This window comes from Chelmon rostratus, chromosome 5, assembly GCF_017976325.1.
Source record: "Chelmon rostratus isolate fCheRos1 chromosome 5, fCheRos1.pri, whole genome shotgun sequence".
In the NCBI taxonomy this organism is placed as follows: Eukaryota; Metazoa; Chordata; class Actinopteri; order Chaetodontiformes; family Chaetodontidae; genus Chelmon; species Chelmon rostratus.
The window spans coordinates 20,381,361-20,395,011 of record NC_055662.1 but is presented as its reverse complement, the minus strand read 5'-3'; the positions used below and the strand labels follow the sequence as shown (position 1 = coordinate 20,395,011).

The following is a 13,651-nucleotide window of genomic DNA, read 5'->3' as shown; positions in this document are numbered from 1 at the left end:
GGAGTTCACTGTTGGAGGATTTGAACAAACCAAAGAAGGGAGCGCGAGTAGTTTAAGAAATGTGTTTTTATGTATTTTTAGTTGTTCATTAACTTGATGTGTGTTTTTTTTTGTGAGTGTCTCCATCATCTCCCACTTCATACCTTACTCTTTTCTTTAATCATTTTCTCACAAGCCACAAAAGAAACCTTTCTTTGTTCGGATTTCCATTCATTGTTGAAAAAATCCTCATAATCAGAGAGATTTTTTTTTTCAAGTGTTTGTTTGTCATCCTGTCATCCACTGCCACTATTCACTGTCCTCCTGTTCTAAATAAAATGTTCACCTTTCAAACTTCTACCTGCCATTGTCTTTGTTTCATCTTTCCTCACCACCCCAAGACATTTTCCACTTTCACTAGAGGAAGGTTTATTCATCGCTCTTTGTGCAGAGGACCATGGTATCGTGCTTATTTGTAGTCTACAGTTATTTTTAATGCACTTGCATTGAAATTGTCATGCAACATAGACATCAGGCCATTCATTTAGTTTTTCAGTCTTGCTGTTTGTTTAAATATTCACATACTTTCTTTCTTTCTCCGTTCAGAAAATTGAGAACGGACGTTTTGCCAAGTACAGATACTTTGCTCATGCCAAGGTCAATGAGTCCGACTTCCTCATGATCACCAAGAGGTGAGTGGTTTTGTCATCTGAGCAGCTTTTTGACTGTATGTCATATTTAAGATAATTATGTTTGAGAATGCATGTTTTTTTATTTATCATGTTCAAAAACACCCATGAATGTTTGAATTCGGTACATCTCTATGTCTCTATGTCTATGTGTGTTTCTCTATTTGTATGTTATCTTGACTATCTACCAGTGTGTCTCCATCTAATGTGTCACTCATCACTATATTGCATCCTTTACCTATGGAGTCCTCGCAGATAAGAAAGCTGTGTTGCTAAGAGCTACGTTTCTAGCTCTTTTTATGTGGTTTCTTTTCCAGGGGAATATTTTTTGTCACCAAAGGCACATTTGGCCAGCTGACCTGTGAGTGGCAGTACCTGTTTGAAGAGTTCACAAAGGATCCAATGATTGTGGAGAACCGCCGACTTCGCATTGAGGCCAAGGTACAAAATCTCTTCCAATTAAAATCCAAATCAGAGGATTCCTTTTCCCCCTTTGGGTGCTGCTGTTTTTACTTTTTGCCTTATTTTGTGCTCTGCAGGAGAGAGTAAAGTCTGTCTTCCATGCCAAGGAGTTTGGGAAGATCATAAACTTTAAAACTCCTGAGATAGCCAAGGTAAGTTCACGATTTAACAGAAGGGGCTCCATTTTAAATGCTTTATAAACTTGTATGGTTTGCCTGTTATTTTTCATCTATAATCAAAATGAGTCACATGACTGATTGCACTAAAATTGTTTTGTTAAAAATATGTTCTACCCTCTGGTTTATTTCAGTGGGTTCTTGCCAAATTGGAGGATGCAAGAGAGAGTTTACCCAAATACTAACTCATGAAGAAGAAGAAGAGTGTGAAAAAGAAGAGAAAACATGCACAAAGTCTGTGTGTGTCAGTGCCTTTGTTCTTTACTGCATGCTACTTTTGTTTACCTCCATGTGTGAGTAGTGGTGAAAACACACAATCGACGCTGTATGTTGACTGTTAGTGCGTGACGGGGGTGAAAGACTGAGTGAGTGGTTTGTATGTGTGCGTGTCTGCAAAGTGCTATAACTGACTTGCATTCATTAACCACAGAAGCTCAGAATGCATTGAACCAAACGTTGTTCCACTCTCTTCGCTGAGATTGCACTCATCCTTTTGTGCACACACTGTAGTATTGATTTTTAATGATTGATTCTTCTATGAAAACTAATGCTAAGTCTGGAGTTTCAAATACATCCTATCGCTATGTGTTTGGGTCCAAAATGCTGCTGAAATTGGAGGATTTTCAGTTTTCCTCAGCCTTTGTTTTCAATTCTCTATCTAACACACACTAAGTCACTCATTTCATCCAGTTTCATTTTTACTGAACATATTTCAAGTTGTGTTTGGCTGTCGACGCGACACTGTTATAGTGCAACAGCTTAGAGACGTGGTAGAAAACAGCTTGTATAACACCGATGCCAAATCAACCATAACTGTAGCACATTTAATGTTGTACATTGTTTATTTCACCGGATTGTATAAAAGGGAAACTAATTTCAATTCTGAGTACGGCTTTATAACACGTTATTCAAAATGTGCTGTCTTTCAAACCCTCAGACTCTTTCTTTTACTCCTAATACTCCCTATTTTCCTCTTTTTTTAATGCATTTCTGCAGTTGAAGACTGTTCAGTGTGTGATTTATAGACGCATGCTATTTTTATACTGTACTTACACTATCAGTCTGCTGTATATTGATATAAAATAGTTTACCATCTGTATATATCCATCCTCACACAATAGTCTGTATTACAGCGTTACAGATTGTAATTTTGTGATTTTTATGTTTTTATACCACACATATGCAATGCCAACGATGTTGATGAATTATGCAGAGAAAAGTCTATTTAAAAGAAGTGAATGCTAACTATTATTAGCTGCTGTTTACTCTGATGTGTATTTTATAGGTTGACAAGAATAATATAACTTTTGGTTTGGGGTGCATTATTATTTCAATAACGGCAACAATTATTTCTGTTGCCGTTAGTGATTGTCATTTATGTCATCTGGGGGCAAAATGTTCACTGCATTGGCTTAATGCTTTTTCCCCGACAGTTTTCAAAAAATAACAATAATAATAATAAAATATGTGTTTCAAATTTCAGTGTCCTCTTCCTTTATTTCTCGTACCCAGAAGATCCGAAGCACACAAATTACACTCCTCTTTAAGTAACTATAATGGTTTATTGCAAATTACCATAAATATAATTTCCATTTCAAAGCACAACTTGGATTATTTACATCTAAAACAAAGTCAGTGGCTGTGCTGACCGTCCTGAGGAAATAAGGCATTGCAGGCACAGATGGCTCAGTGTTAGAAAAGGCTGAAAAATATTCACTCAATATGAAATCACAAAACTCAGGACTAAAGGGAAGTCCTACAAACAGCTAATGCATTAGCGGAAATTGTTTATCAGTTAAAGCTCTCAGATTTTAAGAAGTAGTAAAACAAGCAGCAACTACAAAAACACACAAACAAAAACTGCATTTCAGACACCAGTAGCTTGGTTATGTCTGGTACATGTTCATAAATTCTTTGGCTTGACTTCTACAGGCACAAAAGATGAAAAATGAAACCAAGAATCAGTGGTTGGGAAACAGGGAGGAACTCTGTAAAATCTAAGTGTTCTCTGTTTAGGAAAAGCTCAGTAAAGGTTTGTTTCCTCGTGTCCTCCCCACGTCCTTCCTTCCACCATCTTGCATCCCTCTGCTTCCTCTCCTGTCCTGCTGCTCCTCTTCACACCAGGTTGAACTCCTTCAGGTTGTGTCTGAGGATGGTGTCTTTGACGGCCACGAAGACGAAGCGGATGTTTTCCGTGTCTGTGGCGCAGGTAAAGTGAGGGTACAGTGTCTTGTCCTTGTCCGGGTTTTGTTCTTGGTACATTTTCAGGATGAATTCTTGAGCTGCTGTTGCATCCTGCTCAGGTCCTGCAAGTCAGGGTCGATAATATTTCAACATGTTTACGGTAAATGCAACTTATTTATTGTGTGTATTGTTTGCTTAAGCCTTTTCTCTGAACTTAAAAATTATGAGAGACCAAATGTGAGAAATAAAGGATGCTGGTTTAAAGAATATCTTTTCATAGCATCTTTTCATAAACTCTTTTTTGTGTTGGATTTGCCAGAAACTACCAAAAACTAATGCGGTCTAATACAGTCCTGAAGTAAATCCAGCCTCCATGAAGGTTATAATGTTCAGTTTTTTTTTTAACTACTTTAGAGAGGTCTTGATTCATTTTTAAGATGATATTGGTGGATGTAGTTTGTTAAATGATTGTTATACAGAGATGGATTTGTGTTGTTTAGTCTATCCTCACTGACATAAATGAGAACAATTTAACAGAAGCACCTGTCAGTATGCAGGACTTGTACTGGACTGCTTTAGTTTTAGCTATGTGTATCTAATATGCTGAGTCTAATGAGTTTATCACAAGCTCTGTGCATAATACCTCTGGTCTCTGCTTCCTGTGGTGATACAAATGGAAGACTGAAGAAACAATTTGTGACTTTTTTCCTGTTAACTCTTCGTTTTTATGACTTTCTCATCGGGCATTTTCTTTCTTTTGTCCTTTTCGACCCAAATGCATGAACAGTCTCGCCAGCGTGAGACATCTAAGACTGAAAATGTGCAAAGGCTGATCACTTATGATCTGACAGGGTGACTTTTCAAACAAACTAACTAACCTGTGAATTCTGGGAAGTAGGTGGCTACATGAGAGTACATGATCTTCTCCTTGAGGATGTCGGTCTTGTTGAGGAAGAGGATGACGGAGGAGCGCTGGAACCAGGGATAGGTTATGATGGTTTTGAACAGGGCCTTGCTCTCCTCCATACGGTTCTGAAATGAAATCGCAGCGCAGAAAGAGGCAGCGATGAAGACGCATTTTAAAGGATCAAAGTCTGGAAGACGATCTGCTGTCAAGCTGAACTCGCACCTCGTTGTCGCACTCGGCCAGGACCTGGTCGTACTCGCTGAGCGCCACCAGGAAGATGATGGAGGTGACGTTCTCAAAGCAGTGGATCCACTTCCTCCTCTCTGACCTCTGACCCCCGACATCCACCATCCTGCCATGAAAGCCAACCCAACAACAGAAAGTGTCGCAACGTCAACACCACCCGGGCTGCCATAATTCAGCATGGATCCAAAGCAGCATACTTGAGCCATTACCTGTCATGCTGGTGTTATATCTCACCTGAAGATGACATTCTCCATGTCAAAGGGGTATTCGATGATACCCGTGGTTGGCACTCGGACTCTGAGGATATCCTGCAGGTCAGGTATATAAGAGGGCTGTGCAATTCGATCCAGGTCGGTGAGATAGCTGAAAAAAGGAGGAGAAAATAAGAAAATGTGAAGAAAAATAACAGAACTGGGGGAATTTTGTGGCTATTAAACCGGAAGAAAGCACACTGACTCTGCTGAGAATTAGACATAGTATGAGAAACCTGATTTATCTTACCATAAAATGGTAAGACTGCAGGCAGCTATCTGTACAAATTCACTTAAGTGACTATTGCCATTGAATTTGTGACCTTACTCTGTGGTGCACAGGCATTTCACACATTAACTATTCTGTGGCACTGAAGGTAAAAGGATCTCTAGGTGCATGTTATACATCGTATGTCTAACGCTCACTATTTAGTGGAGTCAGACAGCTGGTATTCCCTGCGTCGGTCGTAGCACTCCTGTATTCCTGCGTCGTCCCACAGACTCCTGATGGCTGCCACGAGGCTTTGATCTAACTCCTCCACCTTGTCCACTTCCACCTCCAGGACTAAGTTTGCATGACTCTGTGGACCCACGGACAGCCACGAAGACAGTTAGAAAAAGATCTTTATGCCAACCATAAATTCCCTTTACATGTGAATATACTGTATTATAGCTTCATTCCTTGTGTTTTTCTTCTGCAGTTTTGTGTAAAAATGGTGAAACAACCTTGAAGTGTTGTATAACAATATTTTGAGTGATTATAGCTAAAGATTTTTACATTTTTATAGGTGTCAGAGTCAGAAATAAGTCCTCACTGATAGCTGACGGAGCCAGTTTGAGTCTGCCTGTACCTGGTTCTGGGGATCAGAGAAGGATACGCTGAGTGCCTCCATGGCTCGGATCATCGCCTGCATGGACGTGTAGATGTTCTGGTAGACCAGTTTGGAGTAGCTCCTCTTGTCCTCATCTGTGTATCCTCCTCCATGGATAATCCTCATTTGTTTGATAAAGGTGCTCTTTCCACTCTCTCCAGTGCCTGTTGAATACAGCAAGAGTCAAATCCAACTATATCTTCTTAAAGTCTCTCTTTGGGACCATGCGGCCTGTTCAGGTGAGTTTGCGTTGTAAGATACAGAGTTGGCTTGTTTTTTGATCTTTTTGGTTGTTTTCCTGCTTTGTTTGCTTCTTGAAGGAAATGTTAGGGTTTGTTTTCCTGCTTTGTTTGCTTTTTGAAGGAAATGGTAGGGTTTGTTGATTCTTGAAGGACATGTTAGAAGAGGCTGTTAAATCTAGTCTGTGGTTTAGTCCTCCACCTTCAGCACCCTCTAAATTTTCCACCCCCTACCCGAACAAGGGTCTGTATCCAATCCCTACGTTCATCTTTTGACTCTACCTCTTTATTTTCTACCCCCTACCCGAACCAGGGTTTGTATTCCCACCCCGCTTTTATTGGTGCAGTTGGTGAGAGGCAGGGGTAGATGATGGTAGTGTGGCAATCGGCAGTTACATGTGGCATCTAGGCCTGTGGTAGCATTGTAGCAGCTAACAATAGCTAAAGCGGTGGTAGTATGATACTATCTTAGCAGTTAGTTAGCAGTTAACATTAACAGTATAGGTGAATCTAGCTTTAGTGTCTTCTTCTGTTCCTCCTAGCAGGTAGCAGTTAGCACTTAACATTAGCTAAATGGTAGCATCGGAACTGTATTGTCTTCTTCTGTTCTTCTTAGCAGTTAGCATTAGCATTAGCAATAGTTAAATGGTAGCATCGGTACTGGCTGACTCTGGGACGCCGGAGTTCACCTACTGGAGGTGTAGTGGGACTAAGTAGGCGAAACACTGTTGAAGGGAGGTTTCCACCTGATGACCCCCAGAGACGTGCTAGGAATCACTGCTCTTTGGCAGATTAGAGCTCCAAGGTACTTCACTGAGAATGAATCCTCTTTTTGAGCACAAGTATCTTGTGTTTAAATTAACTTACACTTTTATAATCACATCTTAGCATGTTGCAAACTTCTGCTGGTGGGGGACAGGAATGGAGGGTAGAGAGTGCCAATCAACACTTCTTTATTCAAAGTTTAAAGTGAGTAAAACTACTGAAGTCTTAGCAGCAAAATGTTCTCAGTCCAAAAAGGAAAAGTACTTCTTATAGAAGCAGATACTTAAAGTATTGTATCTTGTGCAATCTTCACTTCGGTGCAGGTGGAGATGGACCTGATTGAGTGGAACAATAGATATATATTTCATGTAATGTATTGATTTATAGGCGTAATGTACAATACGTACATCTGAAATGCAGAGGAGCAGAAGTATGAAGTAGCATAAAATGAAATACTATTGTAAAGACTCAGTTGTCAGTTTATTTTGTTGTGGATAAAATCAAAACATCCTCAATTACGAAGCAATAGATCGAGCTGCTGTACCTGATAAACGAGCGACTGAGTGTGACGAGAACGTTTTGATCAGTGTGTTTCATGGAGCTCATGCTGTTTGGACACATTACTCTCCTTAACACACTCTCCTTAAAAGGGCCTCTGACTTATATCTCAAGACAATTAATTCTAAATGTTCGTCTTCATTTGACACACACACACACGCACACACACACACACACAGGCGCACATACACACGCACACACACACACACACACAGACACGTTCCTCTTCAGTTCTCCTACTTTTCTCATGCAGACCACATGATGCTGAATCTATTTGTTTAACAAATGTGTGTTTGTTAACAGACCAGGATAAGTTGCCGTGTCTGTGGGGATTGCGCCACACGTGCAACAGTGTGTGTGTGTGTGTGTGTGTTTGTGTGTGTGTGTGCGTGTGTGAAAATACACCTGCATCCGTACCCCGGCCTCTCAGCAAAGTGGTGCTACAGCTCAGTGGTGCCAGCAGTTTTGCATGGCCTCATGAATGCTTGACTCTTTACATCTTGGCAAACAAGGCTCAGACAAATTGTCTGCATTTGAATGCACCTTGTTTACAAGTCAAGTTTCTTGGAGATGAGGGGGATTTGGGCAAGACGGGCAGGTAAACGCTGAGATGGAGGCAAATCACGATCCTGCACGCTTGCTTTGTTTTACTTGTTCGGAGGGACAGAGTCAGTCTCACATCAGGCCTCGGTCTTTTATCACTGTATGCACGCTGGTTTGAAAGTCTGTGGTCCGATTCGTGTGAGATTATTACGTTTTCTTTTTTAGTTCAGTTTATAATTTGTCTTTAATGCAGCAGACAATTTTTACAGATAATGAGTTAGGACCAAAAACTCATGGATTCTAATATTCCTCTGTATGTTAATATCTTCATTGATTATTCTTTATCACTGACAAGTAATTAATCAACTAGCTCATGCTACAAACGACACACTCAAAATTATGTGTACACCTCTCTTAAGTAAGAAAGGCCCAGAAAGCACTCGTTTTATAGTAGCTGGTGTGTAACAAGTTTTAACATGGTACTGTTTGTTTTTACCTGACAAATGAACAAAAATCATGTAATGCCATGTCTTGTTGAGCATCAGTGAATTTTCCCTTTGTTTCGGAAAGCTCTCCCTCAGATGACACAAGTAGCTCCAATGAAATTTAAATGAATTAAAACATGTATTCCTGAATTATTGGGCCGGTGGAAAGCCTGAATCACAAACTGGGGACATTAATTGAGCTTGAAAGACACGTTTACTTGCCAAAAAAGTTCTATTAAGTATAGTATAGTTCCATTATTGGATGCTGTAGTGATACTGACACACATTGCTTAATTTAAGTTGGTGAATGTGTCAGTCACGTGTATGTTTCTGTACAATAATACATATTTATTTGCTTATATTTGTGTCTTATGTTTGCCTACATTTGTGCACATCTGCATGTGTTTCTTAAGGAAACTTAAGAGGGCAAAGTTCCCGTGTCATGTCCTTGTTAACTTTAGCAGAAGAACAATAGAAAGAGTCCTGACTGGAAACATCACAAACAGGTATTTCATGTCCGCTCCTGGACAGGAGGGCTCTGCAACCGGTGACTGAAACCACCCAGAACAACACCGGTACCCTCCTCGGGCTGCGAGACTCCTCAATTCGCCCACACTTCACCATGAAAACAGTTTACTCTTCAGACTTATTCATTCATCCGTTTATAGAATTTTTGTTTTGTGAGTGAGTGAGGGGCAACAACTTGCATTTACACCCACCTCGTTGGGGGAGTGCTGTGATGTGACGTGGTGCCGGCTGTGTGAATGAATGCTGTTAATGTGGCCGATATAAGAACTACTATCTTTGCTTTTTTTGATGCTACTGAAACTAACATGGCAGGTGAGGTTATTTTATTGTCCTGGATTACGTACACTGAGTAATACACACTTTTTACATTTTTTTTACATATTTTTTATATATTTTTTTTTTTCCTACATATTTTATTTTTCTTTTTTATAGTCAAATTCCATTTTGCTTGTATAATATGTACATATCTATAGTCTACTTTTTATATGGTAATTTTTTTTTTTTTTCAAATGTTCTCTACCTCTGCTGCTATTTTTCTTCCCACCGCTTTCACGTGCTGCTGTAATGCCCATCCCCGACTGGGGATAAATAAAGTTTCATCTTATCTTATCTTATCTTATCTTAAACAGGGCCCTAGTGTGTAGAGGGTCACAGAGATACTAGAAAGAATAGCTGTGGACTTGTTCCCATGGAGGTCCGCCGTTCACATACCTCAATCATCTTTGTTCTGGTTTCTCTGGGCTCTGTCGTCCTAACACAGATAATCAGCCTCATCCATTTTCCTCTCCTTCAGCGAGACTGTCTGAGACTCTATGTGTGTTTTCTGCTTGCGTTAGTTTGTTAAATACTGATACTACATGCAGTGAAATTGCAGCTGAACTAAATGGCCAGTACTTGTATACTGCGCTGTATAGAGGAGCGTTGAGGCGTGTGCGTTGACCCACAGCTTTTGATGGTCAGTCACTGAATCGACAGAAGAGGCAGAATGTGTTGATCTCTTGTTCTGCCTCACTCCCACTCATCCTCTCCGGGGACCTGACTGTGACCATCCTAATGAAATCCACCGAGAGCTCTGAGTCACTCTGATCAGGTAAATAAATGCTATTGTTAAAGCACTTCCCTTGTGATAACCTGGAATCATTTATGTCATCTATAAAACTTTGAGTTACCAGGAAAAGCTTCAGGGTTGGACACACTGTGTCATTTTGGACAGCGAGTTTTGAGTCACCTTATTTCTGGTGACCTGTTCAACCTGTTTCTGCTCATCAGACACTTCAGCCTTTGTGTAGATGTGTCAACAGCCCAGTGACATGTTTCTGTGTATTTCACTCCACATAAATTGCTCAGAACTTTGCAGCAGCTCTGACGGTAACTTTGTCATCCTGGGCAGCAATGCAGCATGCTCTGTGCCAGAATCCATGTGATAATGAGTTTTGACGTCTACCACCTTACTAAGGCTTCATCCATCCATGATGCACGCCGAAAAGTGAGCCGAGATAAGAATTTCCACAAGAAATAAAGGGGGATTTATGATGAATGTAGCCGCTGTGGGCAGAAACCTGACACTCTTTGAGAGAAAGCCCTTTCTCAGAGAGCAGAGGAGGCAAACCTACAGCTCATATCCTGCTCGGGGCTGGATTTGCATGGCGTTTGCATGAGGTGCGCCAGTAGCAGCTAGTTATGGCTTTCAAATACACCACTGACGGAGGTCAGTGACTACAGTCCCTGACGTGCTACCACACTGTTGCAGTAAAATGGGCTGTGTCCAGTACATTCATTGAGTCCTGGAGGCTCTTTGGATTGCACGTAGCAAACACCCTGTTTCAAAGTTCACTGGATCTGTAAAAGCAAAACAAGTGAATGAGGCAAAAAAATGGGTTTGAGCCTCAATTCCTCTCTGAGCCAGCATCACACCTGCTGAAGATGAGCACTGAGGTCGCCCTGTCCTTCACACAGCATGCAGGCAGGGTCTACAAAAAGGTCCAATAGCGCATTTCTCAAGAGGCAGCAGCATGTCACTCATCGACTCAGGCCTTTTCAGTTTAAAGACTGCATCCTGGCACAACTTCCTCACAGAGAAAAAAAGCAAGAAAAAACTCACAAGAATCATCAAGCAAGCAGCCAAGTAAACCCAACTCCCAGACCTTTAGAGTCAGAAAAAAGAACAGCAGACTCCATCACTGAGGACCCTTCACACCCCCTTCATCACCCCTCTAAGTGACTCCCATCAAGCAGCTGCTTCAGAGCACCTCTGGACGGAACTTAGAAAAACTTCCACTGTAATTTTAAACAAGGCCAAACAGATGATCAACACGTTTTACTGCAGCTTGCACACCTGCTCTTATTTATTTGAGGAGTTGTTTGTGTTTTAACTCAATTTTATGTGACTCATGAATATCTGTTTTGTCCAAGTGTCCTTGGGCAAGTCGTTGAGTTCATACCAGGAAGTGCACATCTCTCCTTCACTGCGACAGAACACGTGAAAAATGAACGTTTCTCTGAGACTCAGAAGCTTCACATTATTTACATCTCCACAAAAGTGGTTTAAACATCATAACCACTTCAGCTGCACTGATAACTGACACCTGGACATCACATTCAGATTCCCCGCTCACTGTTTTCTTCTTCTTACTTGGATGAAACTGCATTTCATCCCAACAGAGGAATGAAAACGGACGCGCAAAGTTTCGGTTTCCACACACTCTCTGACTGGACACGAGCCAAAACACAGTATCACCTTCAACTGTTCAGTCTCTCTGTGCGCGCGTCTGGTTTCACCATTCACGTGGGAACAAATGAATCCAGTAGACAAGCGAACTGAAAACTCTCCATGGTGCGTAAAATCAGCTGTGCGGCTGCGGCGCGCGGGCGTTCACACACCCTCCTGTACCACATCCGGAGACCAGAACGAGGCGCGAGGAGACGGGACATGAGGAGACCAGTTAGATAACATAAACATACAATATAGCTTCTTACGCTATTCATAACACCTGGATGCTTGACGCACAGCCACGTCTATCCAAAGAGAGATAAGGAGCATGGTTTTCTTTTATAACGCGTTTATTCATGTATTTATTAGAATTAAAATTCAGTTTAACCTGCAATAACACTGCCAAAGCTGTCTTTGATGACTCACTGACCTCCCGTCATTGGCACCAGGGTTATAAACCACAACCCCGAAAACAGCAAAACGACAAGTACGAATTATCCCATGACAGGGACATTTTTGGGAGTTTTGAACGGCTGACCGGCTCACCTAACAGCAGCAGCTTCAGCTCCCTGCGGGAGTCCTTCTTGTCTCTGCGCAGCTGCTTCTCGATCTCCTCGTTGATCCTCTGGTTCTCCTTCTCCTCCGCCGACACGCAGCATCCAGCCATGGTTCAGTGCGCGCCGCCCGCCCTCCGCCGAGCCCCCTGCTGCCGACGATAAAGTGCTGAAGGCGTTTTGGGGATGTCAGCCGCCTCTTTCCACCCGTTCCACCTCTCTCGCTTCACAGGTTCAGATGGGAAAAGGCTCAGAGCATCCTTAAAAGCGATGCTTTCTTCTGCCTCTCGAAGGAGAAAAGCGGTTTATTGAAGAAGATGGGGATAAATAGCTGAAATATTCCGCTTAAAATAGATAAAATACAGATTTTTTTTGGTTTGAAGGGGAAATCCAGAGATCTTCTGTCAGGACTGACGGGCTCTGACCCTCTTTGATAAGGTGCTGCGGTTGGTCTGAGGCAGGACACTTGTTGAACTTTACCCAGCCGACTCTGGAGGGCGTGGCACTAGTTGCAAATAGAAAAGGATAAAATGGGAAGTTAAGTACCTCAGCAGGCATACTGTGCTGCCTTCACCCAACTGCATATGTGCCAGAGATGATATGGCACATATGCAGTTAGTGAGAATGGTGGAGCAAGGGTGCTGTGTGGGCTTTTATCACAAAAAGAAAAGGCCAATATGAGTAGGACCTACAGGCCTGTTAGATGTGTGTGCGTGAACTGGCGTTGATAACATGGTTGCCAGCTGCAAAGCGCTTTCTCGGTCATTTTGCATACATCAGACGTGTATTATAAGTGCTTCAGGACGTGAAACGGCCTCCAGCGAGAGAAAGTGAATGATCATTCCTCAGTGCGTCCTCTGACGCTGCCATGTCTCCTCACGGCCGCTAGGGGTCAGAAGGGCCAGCTGGGATACGGCACACCTCGCACATAGAAGTCCTGAGTTGCGGTCTGTGTTTGTGCAGTGGGTCGTTTTATGTAATGAGTCAGTGAGTGAGAGAAGAGTGTGTGCAGGGAACAGGAGAGGTTTAGAAGACAAGGAAGGCTAAAGGGGAAGATAAAGGTCGGAAATGAATGTTCCTACACAGCCTCATCTAAGTATTGTTCCTGTTCTTATAGTCAAGTTTATTTCATGTCTCCTTTATTTAGAATATCCACATTTAGTTTCTCTACGCGAATTTTATATTTATTTCCTTTATTGACATTTTTCCTTTCTCTTTTATATTTGTTTATTTGTAATACTGTTCTAATCTCAAACTGCAGTCCCAAATGTTTTAGAGCATCTGTTTTGCACATGAACAAATGGAAATGAGCATTGACAGCAGTATAGTGTATGCATAATCTTTGGCTCAGTAAAACCCATTTGAAAGAGAATTAAATGCTTGGTTTATGAGAAACTTTGCAGCTTCAACACTTGCAGGAGGACAAATGTTTTTGAGGGAATGAAAGTCAGGTGAGCTGTTTTAGTTCAGTTTCACCACTCATAGTTATTTTAAAAGAGGAAA

The 13,651-nt window shown here is 41.6% G+C and overlaps 2 protein-coding genes across 3 annotated transcripts in view; one reads left to right on the top strand and one right to left on the bottom strand.

Moving 5' to 3' along the window:
* Positions 1–2,776, top strand: part of vps13a (vacuolar protein sorting 13 homolog A) — a 35,726-nt gene extending 32,950 nt beyond the window's left edge. For both annotated transcript variants that reach the window (XM_041938000.1, XM_041937999.1), the window contains 4 exons: positions 586–671; positions 986–1,109; positions 1,208–1,282; positions 1,441–2,776. In XM_041938000.1, coding sequence (XP_041793934.1) covers positions 586–671; positions 986–1,109; positions 1,208–1,282; positions 1,441–1,491 — 336 coding nt within the window. In that variant the 3' untranslated portion in view covers positions 1,492–2,776. The remainder of the gene's footprint in view (positions 1–585; positions 672–985; positions 1,110–1,207; positions 1,283–1,440) is intronic.
* Positions 2,777–2,917: 141 nt separating this feature from the next.
* LOC121606609 (guanine nucleotide-binding protein subunit alpha-14-like) lies at positions 2,918–12,581 on the bottom strand. Its single transcript, XM_041937037.1, has 7 exons — positions 12,141–12,581; positions 5,746–5,930; positions 5,321–5,475; positions 4,878–5,006; positions 4,620–4,749; positions 4,369–4,522; positions 2,918–3,612 (listed from the first exon to the last, which is right to left on the bottom strand). The coding sequence occupies exons 1-7, from the start codon at positions 12,259–12,261 to the stop codon at positions 3,422–3,424; spliced, it is 1,065 nt and encodes a 354-aa protein (XP_041792971.1). The 5' UTR covers positions 12,262–12,581; the 3' UTR covers positions 2,918–3,421.
* Positions 12,582–13,651: the final 1,070 nt, after the last annotated feature.

Bases quoted from the DNA above. Each gene is read 5' to 3' on its own strand.
- LOC121606609 (XM_041937037.1), bottom strand. From the start codon at position 12,261: ATGGCTGGATGCTGCGTGTCGGCGGAGGAGAAGGAGAACCAGAGGATC. The intron at 5,931-12,140 runs GTGAGCCGGTCA...TGTATTCAACAG, and splicing joins GCTGAAGCTGCTGCTGTTAG to GCACTGGAGAGAGTGGAAAG. The intron at 5,007-5,320 runs GTGAGCGTTAGA...TCCTTTTTTCAG, and splicing joins CTGTCTGACTCCACTAAATA to CTATCTCACCGACCTGGATC.